Source organism: Sphaerodactylus townsendi, linkage group LG04, assembly GCF_021028975.2.
Source record: "Sphaerodactylus townsendi isolate TG3544 linkage group LG04, MPM_Stown_v2.3, whole genome shotgun sequence".
NCBI lineage: Eukaryota > Metazoa > Chordata > Lepidosauria > Squamata > Sphaerodactylidae > Sphaerodactylus > Sphaerodactylus townsendi.
Window position 1 is genome coordinate 108,870,387 of NC_059428.1, and position 20,287 is coordinate 108,890,673.

General features: G+C 42.3%; 1 protein-coding gene across 4 annotated transcripts in view; it reads right to left on the reverse strand.

Moving 5' to 3' along the window:
- The window catches only part of CLYBL (citramalyl-CoA lyase), a 211,574-nt gene extending 198,981 nt beyond the window's left edge, over nt 1–12,593 (reverse strand). For all 4 annotated transcript variants that reach the window (XM_048492346.1, XM_048492341.1, XM_048492345.1 and 1 more), the window contains exon 1: nt 12,493–12,593. In XM_048492346.1, coding sequence (XP_048348303.1) covers nt 12,493–12,575 — 83 coding nt within the window. In that variant the 5' untranslated portion in view covers nt 12,576–12,593. The remainder of the gene's footprint in view (nt 1–12,492) is intronic.
- Between the last annotated feature and the right edge of the window lie 7,694 nt (nt 12,594–20,287).

A 20,287-nucleotide genomic window follows, 5' to 3' on the forward strand; every position in this document is an offset into this window, starting at 1 on the left:
CGGTCACTCCCAGACAGAACACCAGTGTCACCAACAGGGTTTCATAGGGCAACTGGGAACAAGTACAGCAGTCTGAGGATGGAATTTAGACGACGATACGGCTCAAGTAATTTTGCTCACATAAACAATTTTGCTCACTACTGTGCGTGGGATTTGGATGGGCCATGGCGAGAGGGCTGAGTCCCAAGTTCAGCTCCCTGATGGATCACAAACCTATCACTGTGGGCAAATTACTATTTCCCACCCTAACTTAACTCACAAGGTACTTGCGATGATCAACAAGGTAAGAATAAATCACTTATCACACTGAGAAGTATTCTACAAGCAATAAATAATGGTAAAACCTTTCTCATTCTGACAACATGGGCATGCAAACTAAGGAACTACCTGTTGGGAACACTATTCTATCAAGAATAATAAGAATCGGGAGTATATATATATATAGATTTCATCTCTTCAGAAGATACAGCAATACCAGCACCAAAGACTTTTAATAATAAGTCTTTTTGTCCAGTTTCTGCAGGCAGATGTTTTTCGGTTTCCCTTTAAGAACCCATAATCTACCTATGCAGTGTTGATAATCTAGGTCTGTAGAGTCCATTATAGCCTAGGAACTTTCCAGGGTGTAGAATTTAGTTTACAAGCCTATTTTGCTTTCCTGCAGGCGCTTTGAGCTTGTAAATAGCACCTTTCGGTGTCCCAAAGAACGAAGGGCAGCTAGTCCTAAATTCTCGTGTTGCTTAATGGTCTCACATAAAACAAGGTCCACAGAATTTTTATTGCCATCCCAGGACAAGCTCGCAGGTGAAGAACCACCAGGGAAAGGATGTCTTAAGCCTTGCCCCTCTGTGCTTTCCAGGTGCAAGGATATTTTCCCATCAGTTTCTTGAACAATTAATAGAGCTCTCAAAACAAAGTCTGCAGCCCCCAAAGCTAGGGAAGGCAATCAGATGGAGAATTCCTCCCCAAAGGGGGGGAAAAAAATCAGAGATCAAGGTGTGTTGAACTCAGAGCGAACAACTAAGAAACAAAATAAATGAATGAATAAAAGAATTGATTCACATTTTTCTTCACTGGCAAAAGCCCCAACCAAAAATCAGTGACTTTTTCAATATCCAACAGAAATTGCATAGTGTTTGTAAACAAAACTAACTGAGCAATCCTAAAGACAGTTACTGCAGTCTAAGCCCACTGAAATGAACTGGCTTAAACAGGTGGGATTCTCTTTAGGCTTGGACTGTTAATGCACTAAGGAATATTCTAAGGAGGCAAAAACCACCATTTTTGTCGCAACATTCAAACAATATCTTATGGGGTAGATAGAGCAAGTTCCATATAATCCATAGGATCATTCTGGAGGAAAGGATTTGTGGCCTGCAACCTTCGTATGCTACAAATTACTTCCAAATTTAATGACTCACGACAGGCCAAAAACTCTGCTAATGAGCTTTTGGCTTTTTTTCTGCAAAAAAAAAAAGGTTACTAGAAGCTGGCCTATGAAAGAGGAAACCAGTAAATTTTAAGTAAAACGGCTAATTTGATTCATGCATAGTTTCATCTTGGCTTTGGGTGTATCAAACAGCACTTGCTTCTTTCCCAAATCAGGAAACAGCGTTAAATGTCTTTGCGTGTTTTTAAATAGTTTACAATTGACCTTGATTTTTTTCTATTAAAGAACCAAAAAAAAAAAAATCCCACTGATCCAGGCACTTCAAATAAATTAAGGTCCTTTTCCTGATCCTCTACATATTTAAGTTCGAGACATAGGAATTAACAGGAAATGTGCATTCTCCAGTCTGTCTCATTAGCTGTCTCCGCCACACACATTCTTGCGCATATGTTTTAAATACTTTATAAAACAACATCCAAAAAGTGCCCAAGCATAAAATGCAGCCGAGCAGCTCATTCACAGAAAATGCAAAATGCTGGTACTCCTATTCTCAAGAATGGCTCCGGCATTTCCATTGGCAGTACTACAACCCACGAAGATTTGTGGCCTGCAACCATTGAACCATTATCTCCAACCATTTAAACCATTATCTTGGCACAGGTGTTGGTTCACCCAAAGATCCTCACATTTGCCCCATACTGCACAAATACTGGAAGAAAGACACTATATTCATGTGTTAAAACATGTTCTTACATGACACCTTTTTATACACATTTACAATACATAGATGCCTGTACCTTGCTAGTCCCTTGTCTTGCTTACGTGAGCTCTGTGTGTGCTCCAGTTAACTGAATTCCAAACTGCAAACCTGCCTTGCTTCATTCTACTATGCTCTTTTGCATTGAAAGATAAAAGTAGAATTGTATATTAATCAGACACATGCTGGACTTTCTTTGTTCTAGAATACTCTGCTTGGGTCTTGGTGCCTACCTAGTTCTATTCCCAAGGCACTAGGACCCATGCAGAGCATTCTAGAACAAAGAAGGTCCAGCATGTAGTGGATTAATATATAATTCTACTTTTATCTTTCCATGTAAAAGAGTACAAAGCTTTTCATTTCTTTGTTCATTTGCATTCATATTTCCTTTGGTCTCCAATTAAATTAGTCTAAGATCTACAATGCAAGCCTATGAATTGCAGCCCAGATGACCGGTTCTTCTAAGGGTTCTCCTTGCCCACATGTTAGCTGGTTTTTTCCAAATTCACATTTTCAATGCTTGGTCATGATCCACCTTCCCCTGCTTGCTTCGTTCCAGCATTGGCTTCTGGGATGGACAACAAAGCAGAGTATGCCTATAGACATACGTCTGTTAATTCCTGACATTGGGTTGTTCTGTATCCTGCCTCTCAGCTCAGGAATATTTGAAGCTTTCCTTCAGCTGAAGAAGCCCTCCCTCCAACTTAAGCACCTTTCCTCTATAGAAAGAGCTCCTTCTCTCTTCCTCTGTTTTAGTCTCACAACAACAACCCTGTGCGGTAGGATAGGAATGAGAGTACGCTACTGACCCAAGTTTGTCCAGCAAGTTTCCAGGGCAGCGTGAGGAATCTGAGCCTGGGTGTCCCAGATCATAGGCTGGTATTCTAACTACTACATCAGGGGCCTCAATGCAGTGCCCATGGGCACTATAGCACCTATTGCCACCTTTCCTGGTGTCCACTACATGCTTTTAAGAAGTAGGCAGGTCCAAGTAAGGCTCTTGTCCAGCAAGGTTTCTGACTGGCACTGGAGATCTGATTGGCTGAGCAGATTAAAATAATGTCATTTCAGTTGCCACCACAGTGCAGGTTTTATTCTCTGTCACTCTTAGTATATGTTTAAAATCATGCTACTTCTTCCCTGCATTTGGGCTTCCTCCGTGTGCATGGCTTTGCCTCCTGTGGCAGCCATTTTGTCACTGAGTCCACCATCCAGCATGAGAATTCCAAAGGTGCCCACAAGTTGAAAAAGGCTGGGGACCCCTGCACTACACACTGGCTCAATTTGGAGGAAAGGTTCAAATTTTGATGAACGGACTCTGGTTTTAAGTTAGTATTACTAGGAATCACCAAGTACAAGATGATTGCTGAGGTCATCCCAAAGCTGCTTATGCGGGGGGGGGGGTGATGAGAAGGTGGATAGAGAGAGGTTTTCTCCCTCTCCCATGACACTAGAACAGGGGTCTGCAACCTGCGGCTCTCCAGATGTTCATGCACTGCAATTCCCATCAGCCCCTGCCACCATGGCAAATTGGCCATGGTGGCAGGGGCTGATGGGAATTGTAATCCATGAACATCTGGAGAGCCGCAGGTTGCAGACCCCTGCACTAGAATGAGGAGGCACCCAGTGAGGTTTATGGGAAATAGATTCACTTTATTTGTGGAATTCACTGCCAGTGAAAGTAGTGATGGCCATAATCATGGCAGGCTTTAATACACAGATTCCATCTGCTAGCCATGATGACTGCATATTCACAGACAGAGGCAAAATACTCTACAACCCTGCAAAATTTCACAGATCTGGAGCATGGTGAATATCTTATATTTTCTAAAAAGGCTTGGTAATTACACAAAGATTCTTGCTTATTTGGTCTGATCAAAATAACCTTGAGCAAATCTTGCCTGGATCACGGTTTTCTCCAATATCTGATGCGCACAGCAATGTGCGCACAGCCTTTTTTTTGTTTCGTGCTGGCTGAGGCTAACATTAAACTGTGGGCACAAGGGAACGAGGGAGCTGGAGGTTGCGAAACTGCATTCAGTGCATTCTGTGCCAACGTGCCAATGCGCTAACGCAGCCACGCGAATAGAAAAATGTAAAATGCTGAAACTACATGGTAACAAAACTGAGCAGTACAGATCCCGCCACAACACGGTAGCCGATCAGAAGAAAGCTGCATAGGCGGAGATACTGTGTGTACGCGCTTACGTGCTCACGTTACCACGTATTTTCGTGAAAAACGTTCCCACCCCAACACAACACGACAGCCAATCAGAACAGACCTGCCGAGCCGATCGCATGTTGCCACATTGTTTGAATCCGTGATAGACATAGATGTCTTCACTAGAAACATGCTGCAGTGGAAAGGGAGAAACCTCGATGAAAGGTTCTGTTTCTTTTGAATCATGGTTGTATCCATCTTTAATTCTCAGTCGGGATTCGGCCAAGGTCTCAAGGAAATGGAACTGTGCTAAGTCTGTTTATGGTTCTGCTTGCACTTTGCTGGATCCAGCCATAACATTTGAACTTGTATGACATCTTGGAACTGTTCATGGCAACACAGTGGCCAATGCTCTCAATTCTCACTTCCCTGCCATTGCAACAGCCTGCCGGATCAAGTATTAAAATTTGCTATCAGGCAATGGGAACAGGACTTAAGAATAAACTTACTCCTAGGACACACTACCCCTGTCAGTCAGTCTTTTAAAACTAGTGGACATTCTGAGGAGTAGGGAGTTCCTCAAATACTATTCATACTACTAAGGCCTTACCAGGAGAAAGCAATAATCGTATTCTTCAACAGCAATCTAAGTGCAGCTACAACCTAGCATGACAGCTTGTTAGCACTGACCCTATATAAGGTCCCTATTTTTGAGGTTCTGGAATGACATCTGTCTTGAATTACATCCAGCCAGGCTTATGTTTCAATGACCAACATGGACAGATTACTGAAACTTTAAAACCTTGCCCTCTTTGTAATTGATGTTTAAACTGTTTGAAGTTTCTCATTAAGTCTTTTTTACAAATTAGGTGCAGATGTATAAAGCTAAATGTACAGTACTGGGGAAATTAGGTCACCTGAAAGCTTGATATAAAATGTCTCTGTTAAGTACAATGAGTACATTAAACTTTAGAAAATCGACTTGGCGTGTCCCAAATTCTTCAGAGTTTCATCACTTTTCATTTGAGGAACAGGCTTCAAAATGGCTGGTCATTTTGTAGTGCTGCTTTTTTAAAAAAACTGAATGAAAGGAAGGAAATTTAGTTGTATAATAACCAGCTGGGCTCTTCTTTGATTACAGTACAGCTACAATGCAATCCTATGCAGGCTAACTCTGGTCAAAGCCTGTTGATATGAGTGGGCTTAGACAGGAATAACTCTGTATAGAATTGCACTCCCAGTCATCTAGAAATGGAAACAGGAATAAAGAAAAAGCTCAAAAGTTCTTCCAATACTGTGATAACAAAGTAATTCAGATTTAGACCAGAGTTCAAGTAGCCAGTTTTTCTTGCCTTTATACACAAAGAGACTTCCCTGGGTTCTATTATCCTTGTCTGGGAGAAGAATATATATCAGTACATAGCGCTCCATTCTACAATAAATTTTGGCATATGATATTTTTGTCTATGATTCTAGATTTGATCAGGTCTTATTCATGACACAAATTTAAAACAAACAAATAAACATCTACACTCTCCAATCAACCCCAAAGTAGCAGGCAATTGCAAAAATTGCAATTATTGCAAAGTAGCAGGCAATTATTAAAATTGCAAAAAATGCAAAAATTAGAACAAGAGAACCAGTCAATTTGTAAGGGCCGAGGAAACACCAATGATAGAACTTTGGGTGTAAAATGGTGAAAATCAAATAGAGGAGGAGCAGAACATCAGAGTCATTGCAAGAAAGATAAAACAAGGGAGGTTGAGTGCAGCAGCATTTTGGATCTCAGTAAAGCCTCACAGCCTCTTAGAGAAGTTCAAGGGCAAAGACTTTTGGTTTTATTTGTCCCAGTTTAACTGTCTTGTCTTTTCCCAAGAAACCTGGGAAGAAGCCTTTGGTCAAGGTGCTTGAGAACTTTCTATCAGAAAGCTCTAGGCCCCAGAGCCTGAATTAAAGTTCCTATCTTTCTCTAGAGCAGGTGTTCCCAATGTGATGCTGTGACATCAGCCAATGTCTTTCCTGGCGGCTGCCAAGTGTTTTTAGAAGGTGGGCAGGGCCAGGTAGGACTTTAGCTCAGCAGGGCTTCTGATTGGGCAGTAGAGATTTGATTGGTTGTGCAGATATTTTTAAAGTTGCTTCAGCAGCAGCTGCCACAATATCATAAGGAGATTTACTATATGACTGAAGGTAACCTGTGCATATGCAAGTAAATAATTTTAAACAATATGTTCATTTTGAAAGGCAACCTGTTAAACAGAACTTCTTCCTGAAATGTTGGGCAAAGAGTTACTATTAGAGTTATGCACAACCTCTCTGCTCGACATTTTGTGGTTGGCTGTGTTTTCTGCAACAGCCATTTTGCAGCTGTACCTCCTCCCCCCACCCTCGGCCAGAATTCTCCAGTTGCCCAGGGGCTCGGGAAGGATTCCTGTCCTAAGGCTATAGCACCAACTGGGAAATTTTGGACAGATTTTACAACCCTTCAAACACAATTTTGTAGTTTGAACATGAGATTGTGCTGATCGGCACACGTGATACCATAAGCAAAATGAGACAGTGCTCACCCCTAGGTTAATAACTGGCAGTCCAAACTGCAGATGATCAGAACTGGAAACATCGAGGCAGTCCAAAGAACAACTTGGCTTCATCAGAACCTTTGCCTCATCACACCTCTTTAAGAGTCATTGTAAGTCCTCCACCATCGCTTCACACTTCAACTGTACAGCACAAAACCCAGCCCGAAACCTTTCAATGCTTGGCAAAGACAGCAAAGAAATGACTTACTTCTAAAATGCAGAGCATATCTAGGAAACATGTAGCCCAGTTCAAAATCTGAGTCCCTCCCTCCCATGGGTGGCTGCCCTCCCCCACCACGACCAAACGTTTTTTGCACCAGGTCTTGAAGTCAGTGTATGGACACGGGGGAAGGAGGAGGGGTGGGGTGGGGCAATTTTCCGCCCCCTACATGACTAAATGGCCACAGCCCGGGGACATTTGACCGCATATGTCCCCCTGCTAAAATGTTATTTATTTCATTTAATTTATACCCTGCCTTTTTCCCCATAGGGACCCAGTACAGTTTACATCATTCTCCTCTTCTCCATTTTATCCTCACAAAAATTCTGTGCAATCGGCTAGATCAAGACTGGCCCAAAGTCAGACAGCAAACTTTCAAGGCAGAGTGGGGGTTTGAACCTGGGTGTCTGACATCCCAGTCCAACATTCTAAGTGCAATACCACACTGGCTTGCAGACAAGTCCACCCACCCAAGAACGTAGTTTTGCAAATGAATTTCACCGAGAATAAGAACCACAGTTAGAGAACATCAACAAATGCTTCTGGTTTTGAACAATCTTTGGAATATCACTTACTGGAAGTTGCTAATATTGGTATGTGCCAACCATCTGCAAAATAACTATTGCTCTACAGAGACAATATTTAATTCGAAGGCAGTAATTCAATTTCTATATGGTGCTGTGGTTTGGATAGAAGCTTGTCAAGAGACACCGTACCATCTGCTGGCAAACTTTTAGCATAATCTGACAGGAGTCCCTAGATCAGTAGCAGGGACTGTTCTGAGAACAGAACTAAGTGTTCATTCTCTTGAAGCCCAAGTATGCATGGCTGAAGATTGTATTCACTTCAAAAAATAAAGGTTACCTTGTATTGTTAAGAAAGGATTCTTACATAAGTTCTTGGAAGCAACTGATAGAAACTAGGCTATCTGTACTGGGAATTCAATTCTAGAATTAGAGTTGACGTGCTTGGAGAGAGCTAGAATCATTTATACGATCTGGATTTGCTGAGCTCTCATATTAGAGCATGCACAGTTATGTCTTCTGGTTACTTAGGATTGTCCTGCCCAGATGTCTCCCACTGCACATTAAAGCAGCTGACTCTGCCCTGATATAGGAGAACTTTTATGCTTTCTATGTTGACTTCTATACCATCTCAAGTAATGAGAAGTTCTTAAAAGAAGGCGCCACATTCGGAGAAGCAATGCTTATGTGCTTCTAAGAACATTGATGCGCTGGTACATTGTTTACTGGAATGTTCCATTTTCTCAAATGTGAGAGATTTGTGGATTATTCCACACCAGGTGGGAGGGTACATGCACCAGAAAGAGAAAAATTAGGGAAACTTTTGGCTGGGATGGATTCAGAGGTTACTTTAGTTGTTGCCATTTTAGTTGTTGCCATTATTACAAGTAGAAAATGACTGCAAGGTTATTGTTTAGCCTGGTTTATGCCGATTCTAATGTGGCACTTAGCATCCCCAGGCACAGAATGGTAAGCTGCAGTACTGCAGCCGGTGACCTGAGTTCAACTTTCAGGTAGCCAGCTCAAGGCTGACTTAACATTCCATCCTTCTGCGGTCAGTAGAATGAGTACCCAGCTTGTTGGGGCTAAAATGTAGATGACTGGGGAAGGCAATGCCAAACCACCCAGTAAACATAGAAGAGAAGAAGAAGAGAGTTGGATTTATATCCCCCCCTTTCTCTCCTATAGGAGACTCAAAGGGGCTTACAAACTCCTTACCCTTCCCCCCTCACAAAAAACACCCTGTGAGGTAGGTGGGGCTGAGAGAGCTCAGAAGAACTGTGACTAGCCCAAGGTCACCCAGCTGGCATGTGTTGGAGTGTACAGGCTAATCTGAATTCCCCAGATAAGCCTCCACAGCTCAGTTGGCAGAGCGGGGAATCAAACCCAGTTCCTCCAGATCACAGTGCACCTGCTTTTAACCACTATGCCACTGCTGCTCCTAGTCTGCCTAGTAAACATCATGATGTGATGTCACCACATGGGTCAGTAATGACCTGATGCTTGGCCAGGGAACTATCTTTACCATTAATATGGCACTACTTAAAACCAACAGGTTAAATTAGCATCATTTAAATAAGTGATAACCATGTGCACATCTCAATTATGCTTTTAGCGCTTTTCATTAAATAATAACATTAATGTGAAAAAGAATTTCAATCGATCCATATAGCAAGAGATTCAATATGTTCTTATTAATATTTTAGCTGTTTTACAAAAACAAGGCAAAGAATGGCATTTTGGAGCAAAATCCTCCAAGTGTCCCAGAAGTAAAAGCTACTACAATTAATTTAATTGTAAAGAGTAATTATTTATCAAATGTATGAAATGGAACTTTTATTATTAAAAAAAGAAAGCAAGTGAATAGAAAAGTACCTGACCTTCACAGAGACATTTCAAATATTTTCAACTACCAGCATTTTTCAAATAAAGCCCAGATTTCATTGAACATTATTATTTTTATCCAAGGCTTGTGCTTACTAAAATACTAGCACAGAGGAACAATTTACTGATGATTAACAAAGAAAGCACCACTGAGATCGATTTCAGCTTTCATTGCATCAGCACCCTCTAGTGTCCAATTTGTGGAAAAACAGCAGTGGAGTCCACTTTTTAGATAGGCACTAACTTTGGAGCTAAAGGAATAAGTCACCAAATCTTTCCTTTCCCCACTGATGCATTGTCATAAGCCCTTTGTACGAGTGATGGGAAGGAGAGGACTACCTAAAGCATATCTAACAAAATAGTCCACAAAAAACTTTGCCCGCTTCCAGCTGTAAACTTGCTCTTTATAGGACAGTTACAGAACAAGGGCACAGCCTCCACTCTAAACAGCACTTTATACGGCACGGCAATATAATTCATTCATCAGCAAATTCTGGCCCTGTAGTTCAATAGAATTGTGTCCCACAATACCAAGAATAACTCTGCTGTAATCTGCACAGTGCAAACTGAACTAGCTTACTCAGAAAACACCCACATATGTTCTGTTAACTATACTGGAGATTTCAGTCTCAGTTAAACTTCCCTCCATAAGAACATAAGAACTAGCCTGCTGGATCAGTCCAGAGTCCATCTAGTCCAGCACTCTGCTATGTGCAGTGGCCCACCAGGTGCCTTTGGGAGCTCACATGCAGGATGTGAAAGCAATGGCCTTCTGCTGCTGCTGCTCCTGAGCACCTGGTCTGCTAAGGCATTTGCAATCTGAGATCAAGGAGGATCAAGATTGGTAGCCATAGATCGACTTCTCCATAAATCTGTCCAAGCCCTTTTGAACGCTATCCAGGTTAGTGGCCATCACCACCTCCTGTGGCAGCATATTCCAAACGCCAATCACACGTTGCGTGAAGAAGTGTTTCCTTTTATTAGTCCTAATTCTTCCCCCCAGCATTTTCAATGAATGCCCCCTGGTTCTAGTATTGTGAGAAAGAGAGAAAAATTTCTCTCTGTCAACATTTTCTACCCCATGCATAATTTCATAGACTTCAATCATATCCCCCCTCAGCCGTCTCCTCTCCAAACTAAAGAGTCCCAAACGCTGCAGCCTCTCCTCATAAGGAAGGTGCTCCAATCCTTCAATCATCCTCGCTGCCCTTCTCTGCACTTTTTCTATCTCTTCGATATCCTTTTTGAGATGTGGCGACCAGAACTGAACACAGTACTCTAAGTGCGGTCGCACCATGGCTTTATATAAGGGCATGACAATCCTTGCAGTTTTATTATCAACTCCTTTCCTAATTATCCCCAGCAAAGAGTTTGCCTTTTTCACCGCTGCCATGCATTGAGTTGACATTCCCATTTTGCTGCAAGTTCTCATATGCTCTTGGTTTTCATTTCAGACCCCAAAACTCATGAACTAATTTCAAGATAAAGTGTATAGCCTGTGTGTATAAAGTGCCATCCTCCCAGTTGAGTTTTCAAGGCAAGAAACTAACAGAGGTGGTTTGTCATTGTCTTTCTCTGGATAGCAACCCTGGTTAAACCGGGACTGGTCTAAAAGAGAGAGAAAATATTTTGCAGTGTATTGTGAGCCCAGTTTTTCAACCTCATTTTCTCTTCCAAGCCATGATTCTTACATATTCATTTACCGGTATTTATTTTACAACCAAAGGAAACACTGTGCTCTGGGGCGAAAGGCCCAAAAGCAGACAATCTTCCCACTGAAGTATGCTTTAAAATCTAAAAGGGAGGGTGGGGTAGGCCATTAAGACCAGTTTAATAGCACCAAACTGCGCCTCTGCAGTGCACTACCACACAGTAGCCTGTCTCCTACAATATTTGACCAGAATAATGAAGACTCGAAAAAGGATTGACTCTCAACATTGCAGGTGCAGATGGAGAATTCAGCTTGGAGGTGTTGGTTTTCACGGAACTCCTGCAGCCCAAGGAAGGCATGAAGACAATTTTATATGTTCTTTAGCAAGGATTAGAATCATCACCTCAAGCAGGCAGATGCATTCAAAGTGTGTGAGGGAGCATTTTCCCAACACTTCATAGCACCACAGAGGCTGTGGGAACTGCTTCTCAGTAAACACGCACAGAATTGGGCCTTTAAACAGGTGACAGTTGCCTTATGGCAATTTTTAAAATCAGTAATGCTTATCAGCATTAGCTGTCAGTAATTCCAGAGAAGTAGTCTTGTTAGCCTGCTGCTATAAAAATGAACAGGAGCCTTGTGGGAATTTACAGATCAACATTTTTAAGTCCAGCATAAACATCTAGGGACTATAGCCTGCATCACCAGTTGCATGCAGCAGTTCTTCACGTCTGCCTAGTGAAGACCCATTACACACATCTCACAAAGGTTGCATCCACACAAGAGGATTTTCCTTTGCAAACAAGCCAATCCAGTTATCAATGACTGATACACTGCAATGATAGCATCACATCCAACAACATATTGATGCTGTTAAAGTAGCATAGTTCATAAAAGTTCATAAAAGTTCATAAAAGTTTATTCTAGAATTTTAAAATCTGCTAAGACTAACAAGATTCTTGTTAAGAGTTTGCTGCCAATGACCTCCATTTGTGTGCCCCTAATAGGATCTGGTTACAAACTCCTTTAGCCACCTGAACGTCTCACAACGAGGTTGCTTACAACGCCGAGTTGTCTTGCTGCATGCACCTCGGGATTCTCCTTAGTACTTGCATGCTATTCCGGGTGAATCAGTACAGAATACATGGGCGAGACCTCCTGTGCGTGCGTGATATGGGGAGTGTGACAGTCCCCAAATGCAGTGCCTGATGGCTGGAAGAGGGTGCGGGAAATTCAGCAAATTCCCCCTCCCAGCTGCAGTAGGAGAGGAAGCTGGGCGCGTGCAGGCAGTGTGGCGCGCGCTCGGCTTTTTGCAGAAGCGTCACTCACAATCTCCACCTCCTCAGGCTCGAACCCGCCGCCGAGAGACAATGCAGTCCTGCTCTCGTCATCCTCATCGCCGTCGCCATCATTTCTCCGGCGGCGGCGTGGCCCCGTCCACAGCATTTTCTATTGGTCGAGAAGTGGGAAGGCGGGAGCTGTTTCCTCCCAGTCCTGCTTTGAGGCGGGGAGAGAACGCGGAATAAAGGTCGCGCCTTGTGATCAGTCGGCAGCGGTCGAAGCGGAGTATAATTTGTGCGGGTCTTAGGCGTGGCGTTTCCCATGACAGGGCTTAATTCTGGAGCGTGAGAATGAAAGTTGGCGCTCCAACTCCCTGAATTTGTACCTATCACTACCTGGAGAATGAGTACATAATAATGCTCAGGCTTTGAACGTTCAAAGCCACTGTTTGCATATTTATTCATGTACTTACTATATTTATATTATAGTATACTTTATTACTGACACTCAAGAAGTATTACACAGTAAATTGATGCAGTTAATGGACAGTGTACTAGATCTAAGATTGCTTGTGTGAAACAAGACATAGAGTATTATCTAGGGTCAAACAATGCAGAAAAATGGTATTACATCCCTAGAAAACAATTCCCAGTGATCCAGTCCCATTCCTTATCATAAGTGCCTTCTGAAACCATTCTATTATAGTACCGTATATTACCAGTATACCATTACCATTACTACCATCATAAAGATGCCACCCTGAACACTTCTGTTATACATAGTCTGGTGAATGACAGAAGTATGTAATCTTGTGACACCCACAACACAATATCTTTGTGTTTTATTTAGCACATTTTTATCCCACCCTTCTTCCAGGGAGCTCAGAGTGACATACACTGTTTTCCTCTCCTCAATTTCATCCTTTCAGCAGCTCTCCCCCTGTGAGGTATGTCAGGCGGCGACAGAGTGACTGGCCCAAGGTAACCCAGTGACCCAGTTTCTATGACACTGTGGGGATTTGGCCCTTAATCTCGATGATTCTAGTCCAACCACTACAGCAGACCAGCTCTCAAACTGGAGTGAGGGGGAAGTTGAGGATGAGAGAAAATGGGTTGGTTGAGTTAGGCTCAAGGAAGGAATAACTTGATTTATAACTGACAATGCAATCCTATGAGAGTTACTCCACTGTAAACCCATCAGTTTCAATGGGCTATACTGAAATAAGTCTATATAGGATTGTACTGTCAGCCCCCACTACATATCACTTCTTTGCAGCTCAGAAGACATGGTTGCCAGTAAGCCTTGCAATTATGGTTGCCAACCTCCAGGTGGGGCCTAGAGATCTCCTGCTGTTACAGTGGATTGTCAACCAACAGAGTTCAGTTCCCCTGGAGAAAATGCCTGCTTTGGAGAGGACGCTGTATGGCATTGTAGCCAGGGGAAGTCCCACCCCACCCCAAACCCTGCCTTCCCCAGGCTCCACCCCAAAAATCTCCAGGTATTTCCCCACCCAGAACTGGCAACCCTATTTACAATGCAGTATCTAGAAAGGAAACACTAAGTGCTACAAAGAGATGTAATTGGCATATATATTGAAGTTCTGCTGGATGACAGGATATTCCTGTCAGCAGCATAGAAGTCACTCATGAAGAGGGCTAGTCTTTAGGCTAGTTCGCACATGCACGTGCAATTGCTTGGAGCATGAATTAGTCATAGGAGTGAACTGGCGCCGTGTGCACTTCTGAAGAAATGAACTCTGTTTCTGGAAAGCATATGCCAGAATAAACTTTGATAGTCTTTAAGATCCACTGGACTCCTGTTTAATTTTCACATTACAGACTAACACACCTGTGTGTGTGTGCCATCAAGTCACTTCTGACTTATGGTGACCCTATAAATTAATGACCTCCAGAATGTCCTATTGTTAACAGTCATGCAGACTGAGGACCGTCTCATGTTGGATTTTTGCTCATCAAATACTTTTTGTGCAATCCAATTTATAACACCTATTAAAGGAAAGTCTGGAACAAGAGCATCAAAAGTATCCACTTGTCAATCTTAGAGATATTTTTAGCTGAAACTGACAGGGGCCTTTGGTGTCTTAAGGCCTCCCCCCCTCCCCCCCAGCAACTTCATCATCTTTGGGCAACCATGCTGGTAGAAAATCAGATTATTATTTGCCAAACTTTGAAAGGATTTTCTCGCAGGACAGACCTTATTGTTATTTTTAAAATTTATTAGCCAACTTTTTATTTTGTGAAACTAAAGGCAGCTTAACAGTGTAAAGATCTTTGTTTAAGAAGCACTGTGACCAAATGGGACGCAGTTAGAGATTAATTTAGGTCAGGGCATCTCTGCAAGCTTTGGAGTTGGCTGGGCAAGCATTGAGAAGATGACCTGTGTTTTTTGCAGTGAGAGGGAGCAAAGGAGATTGATAACAAAGTCTGTTGAGGAAATACCTAGCAGGCACTGGCCATCAACCAAATAAAGACAAGGGGAGCACAGTTGGATGGGAATGGTGTGCACAACTGAACACATCTTGTTAACCCCCCACACCTGTTATTTGCTTTCAGGTGTGTGTGTGTGGGGGGGTAATATTTGGTCCTTCCCGTTTCTCCCTTTTGGAGTTCACAGCAAGGGATTGAACCTGAGACCTCCTGTACAGTAAGTTCATGCTGTTCCACTGAGATATAACTTCACATAGATCCCCCTCAGTACTAATCTACAAGGCTGAGAGTTGTGGCTTCTAAACATTGCTCTGGGAGAACAAATGCACACCATTGGGGTGGGGGAAACTTTGAGGATACAACTGTCTCATCTGTCTTCCTTCTGTCTGCTCACTGTAGTTAAACTAAACTATTACTTTCTGGAACAGAAAAGTCTGGGTTCTGTTGCCAGTACTTGCCCCTTTCCCACCTAAAATAATTCTTGCTGACAGGCTAAATTTACACTTCCCAGGTAAGGGATTCAAGCCCTTTAGCATTACTCTTCTAATAACCAAGCAGTCAGATCCAAGTGATATCTCTTATCCAGGTTGCCCCTGCCCATTGTTCATGTGTTGCTCCATCAAGACCTCCCCACCAATGTTGATACAGTGAGAGAACTGGAGCCCCCTTGGCTGTCTTCAGGTCCTGGGGTGGACCACTTCAAATGTTGACAGAAATCTGGCTGCTGTGAAGCCAACTACTTCCCTATTAGACCTGTCCCATCATGGTTGGTTAAAGCAAGCGGACATTATCAATCTTTCCTTGAGTTCAGGAGTCTTTCCAGGAAGACTGAAACAGGCAGTGGTGAGATTGTTCTTCAATAAACCATCTTTGGATCTTTCTCATCTGTCCAACTACTGCCCAATGTCAAACCTTCCATTCCTAAGGAAGATAGAGGAAGCAGTGGCGAGACAGCTCCAGGCTATTCTGGAGAATACATTGGCTCGGGACCTGTTTCATTTCAGCTTCTGGCCTGGCCATGGGATGTAGACTGCATTGATCGCCCTTACAGACTATCTCTGTAGACAATTTTTGTGCTGACACAGTTGTTTATGATCTTCTGACCCTCCACCTTGGTGATTCTGGATTATGTGGGACAGTCTTGCAGTGACTGGTCTCATTCCTCCAAGATTGGGGTCGCACCATGATACCCTCAGAGAGTGATTCACTCACCAATGCTATTTAGCACCTATATGTGGCCCCTTGCCCAACTAGTCTGGAGCTTTGGCCTGGGCTGTCATCAGTATGCAAATTACACCCAACTGTACCTGTTGATGGACAGATGGACAGGCACTGTCCCAAAAACAATGGCCAGATGTGGTGAAATGGCAGAGTAAACTGAAATGGAACTCATTGAAGATAGAAGTCTAGTGCCTGAGCCAGGGAGATCTGGGATTGTGACACCAGTTTCTGACTCTGGACAGGGCGAAATTAACAACAACAACAATCGTCAAGAGCCTTGGTGTGATTCTAGATGCCTCCCTTTCAATGGAGGCTCAGGTCACAAACATAGCGAAAGTGGCAATTTTCCACTTTTGTACTGTTGGGCAGCAGTTGCCCTACCTATCTTGCCCTGGTCTAGCCACAATGATCCATGCAACACTTACCGCTAGGTTGGACTACTGTAACTCATTCTATGCCGCGGTACTACCCTTAAGGCTGCTCCAGAAACTTTAGCTGGTGCTGAATGAGATGGCAAGGGCCCTTACAGGGACCCCATGGAGATTGGCCATACAACCGGTGCTCTGCCTGCTGCACTGGTTCCAAGTTGAGTACTGGATCAGGTTCAAGGTTTTGGTATTAACCTTAAAGACCCTAAATGGTCTGGGGCCATCTGTGGGACCACCTCTTCCAATATACCCCCTAAAGAATGTTATGCTCAGCTGGTAATAACCTACTGGTGGTCCCTGGCCCAAAAGCATGTGGTGTCATCAATCAGAGCCACAACTTTTTCAGCTTTGGCCCCAGCCTGGTAGAACTTTCTATCAAGTGAGGTCCGGGCCTACAGGACCTGGCTCCATTCCACAGGGCCTGCAAGACTGAGATTTTCCGCCAGGCCTATGGTTTAGACAGTGACAGATACATCTTAGCTGTTTTCCCTACCCTTATTTCCATTTCCTCAGTTGCTTTTGGTATTTATTGGTTCTGCCTTCCCTATCATTGTATTTAATCCTAAGGGTGCCGGTTGGAATTTTAAAATTAATAAAGGTTTTTAATTATAGCTTATATATTGTATAATATGTATTTTTTACCTGATTGTATTTGGTTGTAAGCCATCCTAAGTCTCACTATAGTCAGGAAAGGGTGAAATATAAATCTAATAAGAATAAAACATAAATAAAAGACTGTCCTTCTCACCCAATGTGTGTGTTGTGCATAATGTTATACACCAGAACTTGAGCCTCTCATGATTGATAGGTTGCAGTGGAGGTGCTGATCTTGTTAGTACATTTGTTTTTATTCCTGTGCTGTTCTTGAGTTCCTTGTGGCAGGTTCTCTAGAAATGCAGTTTAAGAGATTTCCCCCCCCTCCCAAAAAAAGGGGGGGGAATAAGATCTACATTATGCAGTCATATTGATTTCCCCGCATGGCTGGACCATAGTCTCTGGAATTATGCACACATTTAAACACTTCCAGCTAAGTGTACTCAAACATAGATAACTATATTGGACTGTGGCCATTCTACAGAAACTTATCCTGTTAAAATCGAAGCTAACTGGAACAGCAGCATATTTGATACAAGCAATGGAATCCTAGAACCATGAGAAATTATAGCTTAACCCCATTCTTCAGGTACCAGTCTGAAAATGGGCAAGTGAGAATGGTGGAGTATAAATGACATAAATAAATGAAAAGTTGAGATCTAATTATTGGATTTTAAACTCAAAACATTGTGCGTGAACATATGGAATTTTGTCTCCAGCTAGACATGTATGATGCCTCCTAGCAGATATTTTAGTCAAGCCTGCCTTCATGATAAACATGATCCTGAATGTGTTGACTCAAAAATAAGTCATATTGAGTAAAAGTGACTCATTTCTAAGTGAATGTATATTAATGTTGAAAATACTTTCTTCCACTTTTCCTAGTGCACAAACTGGCTTTCAGTGCAATTAAAAACCATGGTAGAAACATTTAAAATAAACAACATGCATAAATCAACACCAGGACAAAAACCATAATAGCTACAAATGCAGAAGTAATTTCAGCAATTAAAAACAGTTTGAGTGGTGGGACAATGTAGAAGGCAGTCATAAATCAAAAATAGCACAAAACCATAAAGTCTTCAGACATCAAAACACAGAAAGAGAAGGCACCTGGGAAACCTCAAAATGGAAAGAGTTCCATATTTATGGCAAGTTACTATGGCGATCCTACCCTAGTCACCACTCCCATCAGAAGCTATCATGCTCTGGTTACTACTCAAATCAAAAGCAAAGTCTGATGACCTTCATGAATAGGAAGGCTCGTGTAGGCATAAGCAGTCCTTCAGATATCCTGAACCTAGACCATGTAAAAGGTTCACAGTCTAGACCAGCACTTTTAATTGCATCCAGAAACAAACTGGTAATAAAACTCTTTACATACAGGGATATTTTGATTATGGTGGTTTGTCCGTGGGTTTCCTGGCTGCAATGGAACTCTGTGTCATGTCCTTATCACTTATAATCTTGAAGTGTTTCTTTCTGCAAACCATCTTGAGCTCAAGAAACACAAACATCTACCTTCCCAGTAGTTATATATGTATTTCTGGGTGAGAGAGAACATTTATATTTCATTATTACCACTGAGGACATTTTTTACAAAAAAAGGGGGTGGGGAGGAGAGCAGGGTACTGAGACATGAATTAATAGGAAATTATTAATGAGCCTCAAAGGTAAAGATAAACACAAGTCATAACATTGGGCTTTGTACGTAATAAGAAATGACCCCTTTTTCTGCCTCAGGACAAGTTAAGGCAACTACACATTAACATTGCCTTGATCTTCATTCATTTTGATTTACAAAAGAGAAATGAACATCTTGGCAGTCAAAGAGTGATGTATACCTACCTGAATGTGAGATTTTCCCCCCTTTGGCATATTATTAAAACACACACACACACAATCAAGGTCAATCTTGAAAATATGTTTGACACTTTTAGTTGAGAAGTCAATTTCAATAGCCAATCAACACTGCTAGAGAGACAATTTTTAGTCTGAATCTGTAGCCTGGCCAATGGTTTTCAACAATAAACCAGATGCCAGACTTGACTGCTAAGCCACAATATTAACAATTCCTTGTATACAATTCCAGTTGCTAACTATAAAAAGAACGTTTCTCTTGACATAGCTTTCTAGTAATTTTACCATAGCAAGAGTGATTCTGTTTTGTGTAGGGTTCACAACTGGCTACAAAATCACAGCCTGGCTTCTCTTGTGGCTTTTATTTCTATTGGATATTCAACAATCAGCTGGTGTAGCTTTTCACTGCATGGAGTCACCTGCTAATAACTGCAGGCTTATTTATTTAAACCATTTTTATACCACCATTCCACCTAAGTAGGTCCCTACTGAGGCACAGGAACACGATGGGATGAAGCGTTATCAACTCCCTTGGTGCCATACTTCAGGGATCCTCAGTACCATTGAGCATATGTGTACTTTGGAAGTTTTGAGAATAAGGAGTCGGCACCACCACAGAATGGCTGCTGTGAGGCCCAGGGCCAGTCACAAAATGGCTGTCATGCAAAACTGGAGCTAATCAATTAAAGGTTTGGAGATTCCCAGCCAAGTGTCCTTCTGTGATGGAGACAGCTGGATCTGAATGGATGCTCCTTGCAGAGACAAAGTAATTTCTCCTGGGTTCTTTTACGCATCTTCTGGTACAGTGAAATACCAGAAAGCCAGGATTACTTGTTTGCTGTGACAAAGTGATACTTTGGAAAAGAAGCAAATAGGCACTAGGAAACCCAGTAGCGGGCAGTACAGTGCTCAAGGGTGTCTGCATTACCATTTTTTAAAAATGCAAATATTTATGTGAATGTGCTTGAGAGATCCTAAACATTATATCCACTAATAAATCCAATTAATGTTGGTCTTCTAATGTCAGCATTTAACATTGTTTAAAAATCAAGAACCTAAGTAACTTTATATTGAAGAGGCCCTGCACGATCCCTTCTTGGAAAAGAGGACGGGATTCAAGGTCAGGTAGAAATGCTTTCAAACAGTGAATTCCGTGCTCTACTACTACAACAGCCCTGTATTGCCCCCAGTCTTCCACATGCAACATACAACAGTTCTCAAGATTAATCATCAAGGCAGCTGTCCTGACACAACAGGGATGAACATATACAGCATGTAGGGGGATATGCGTTT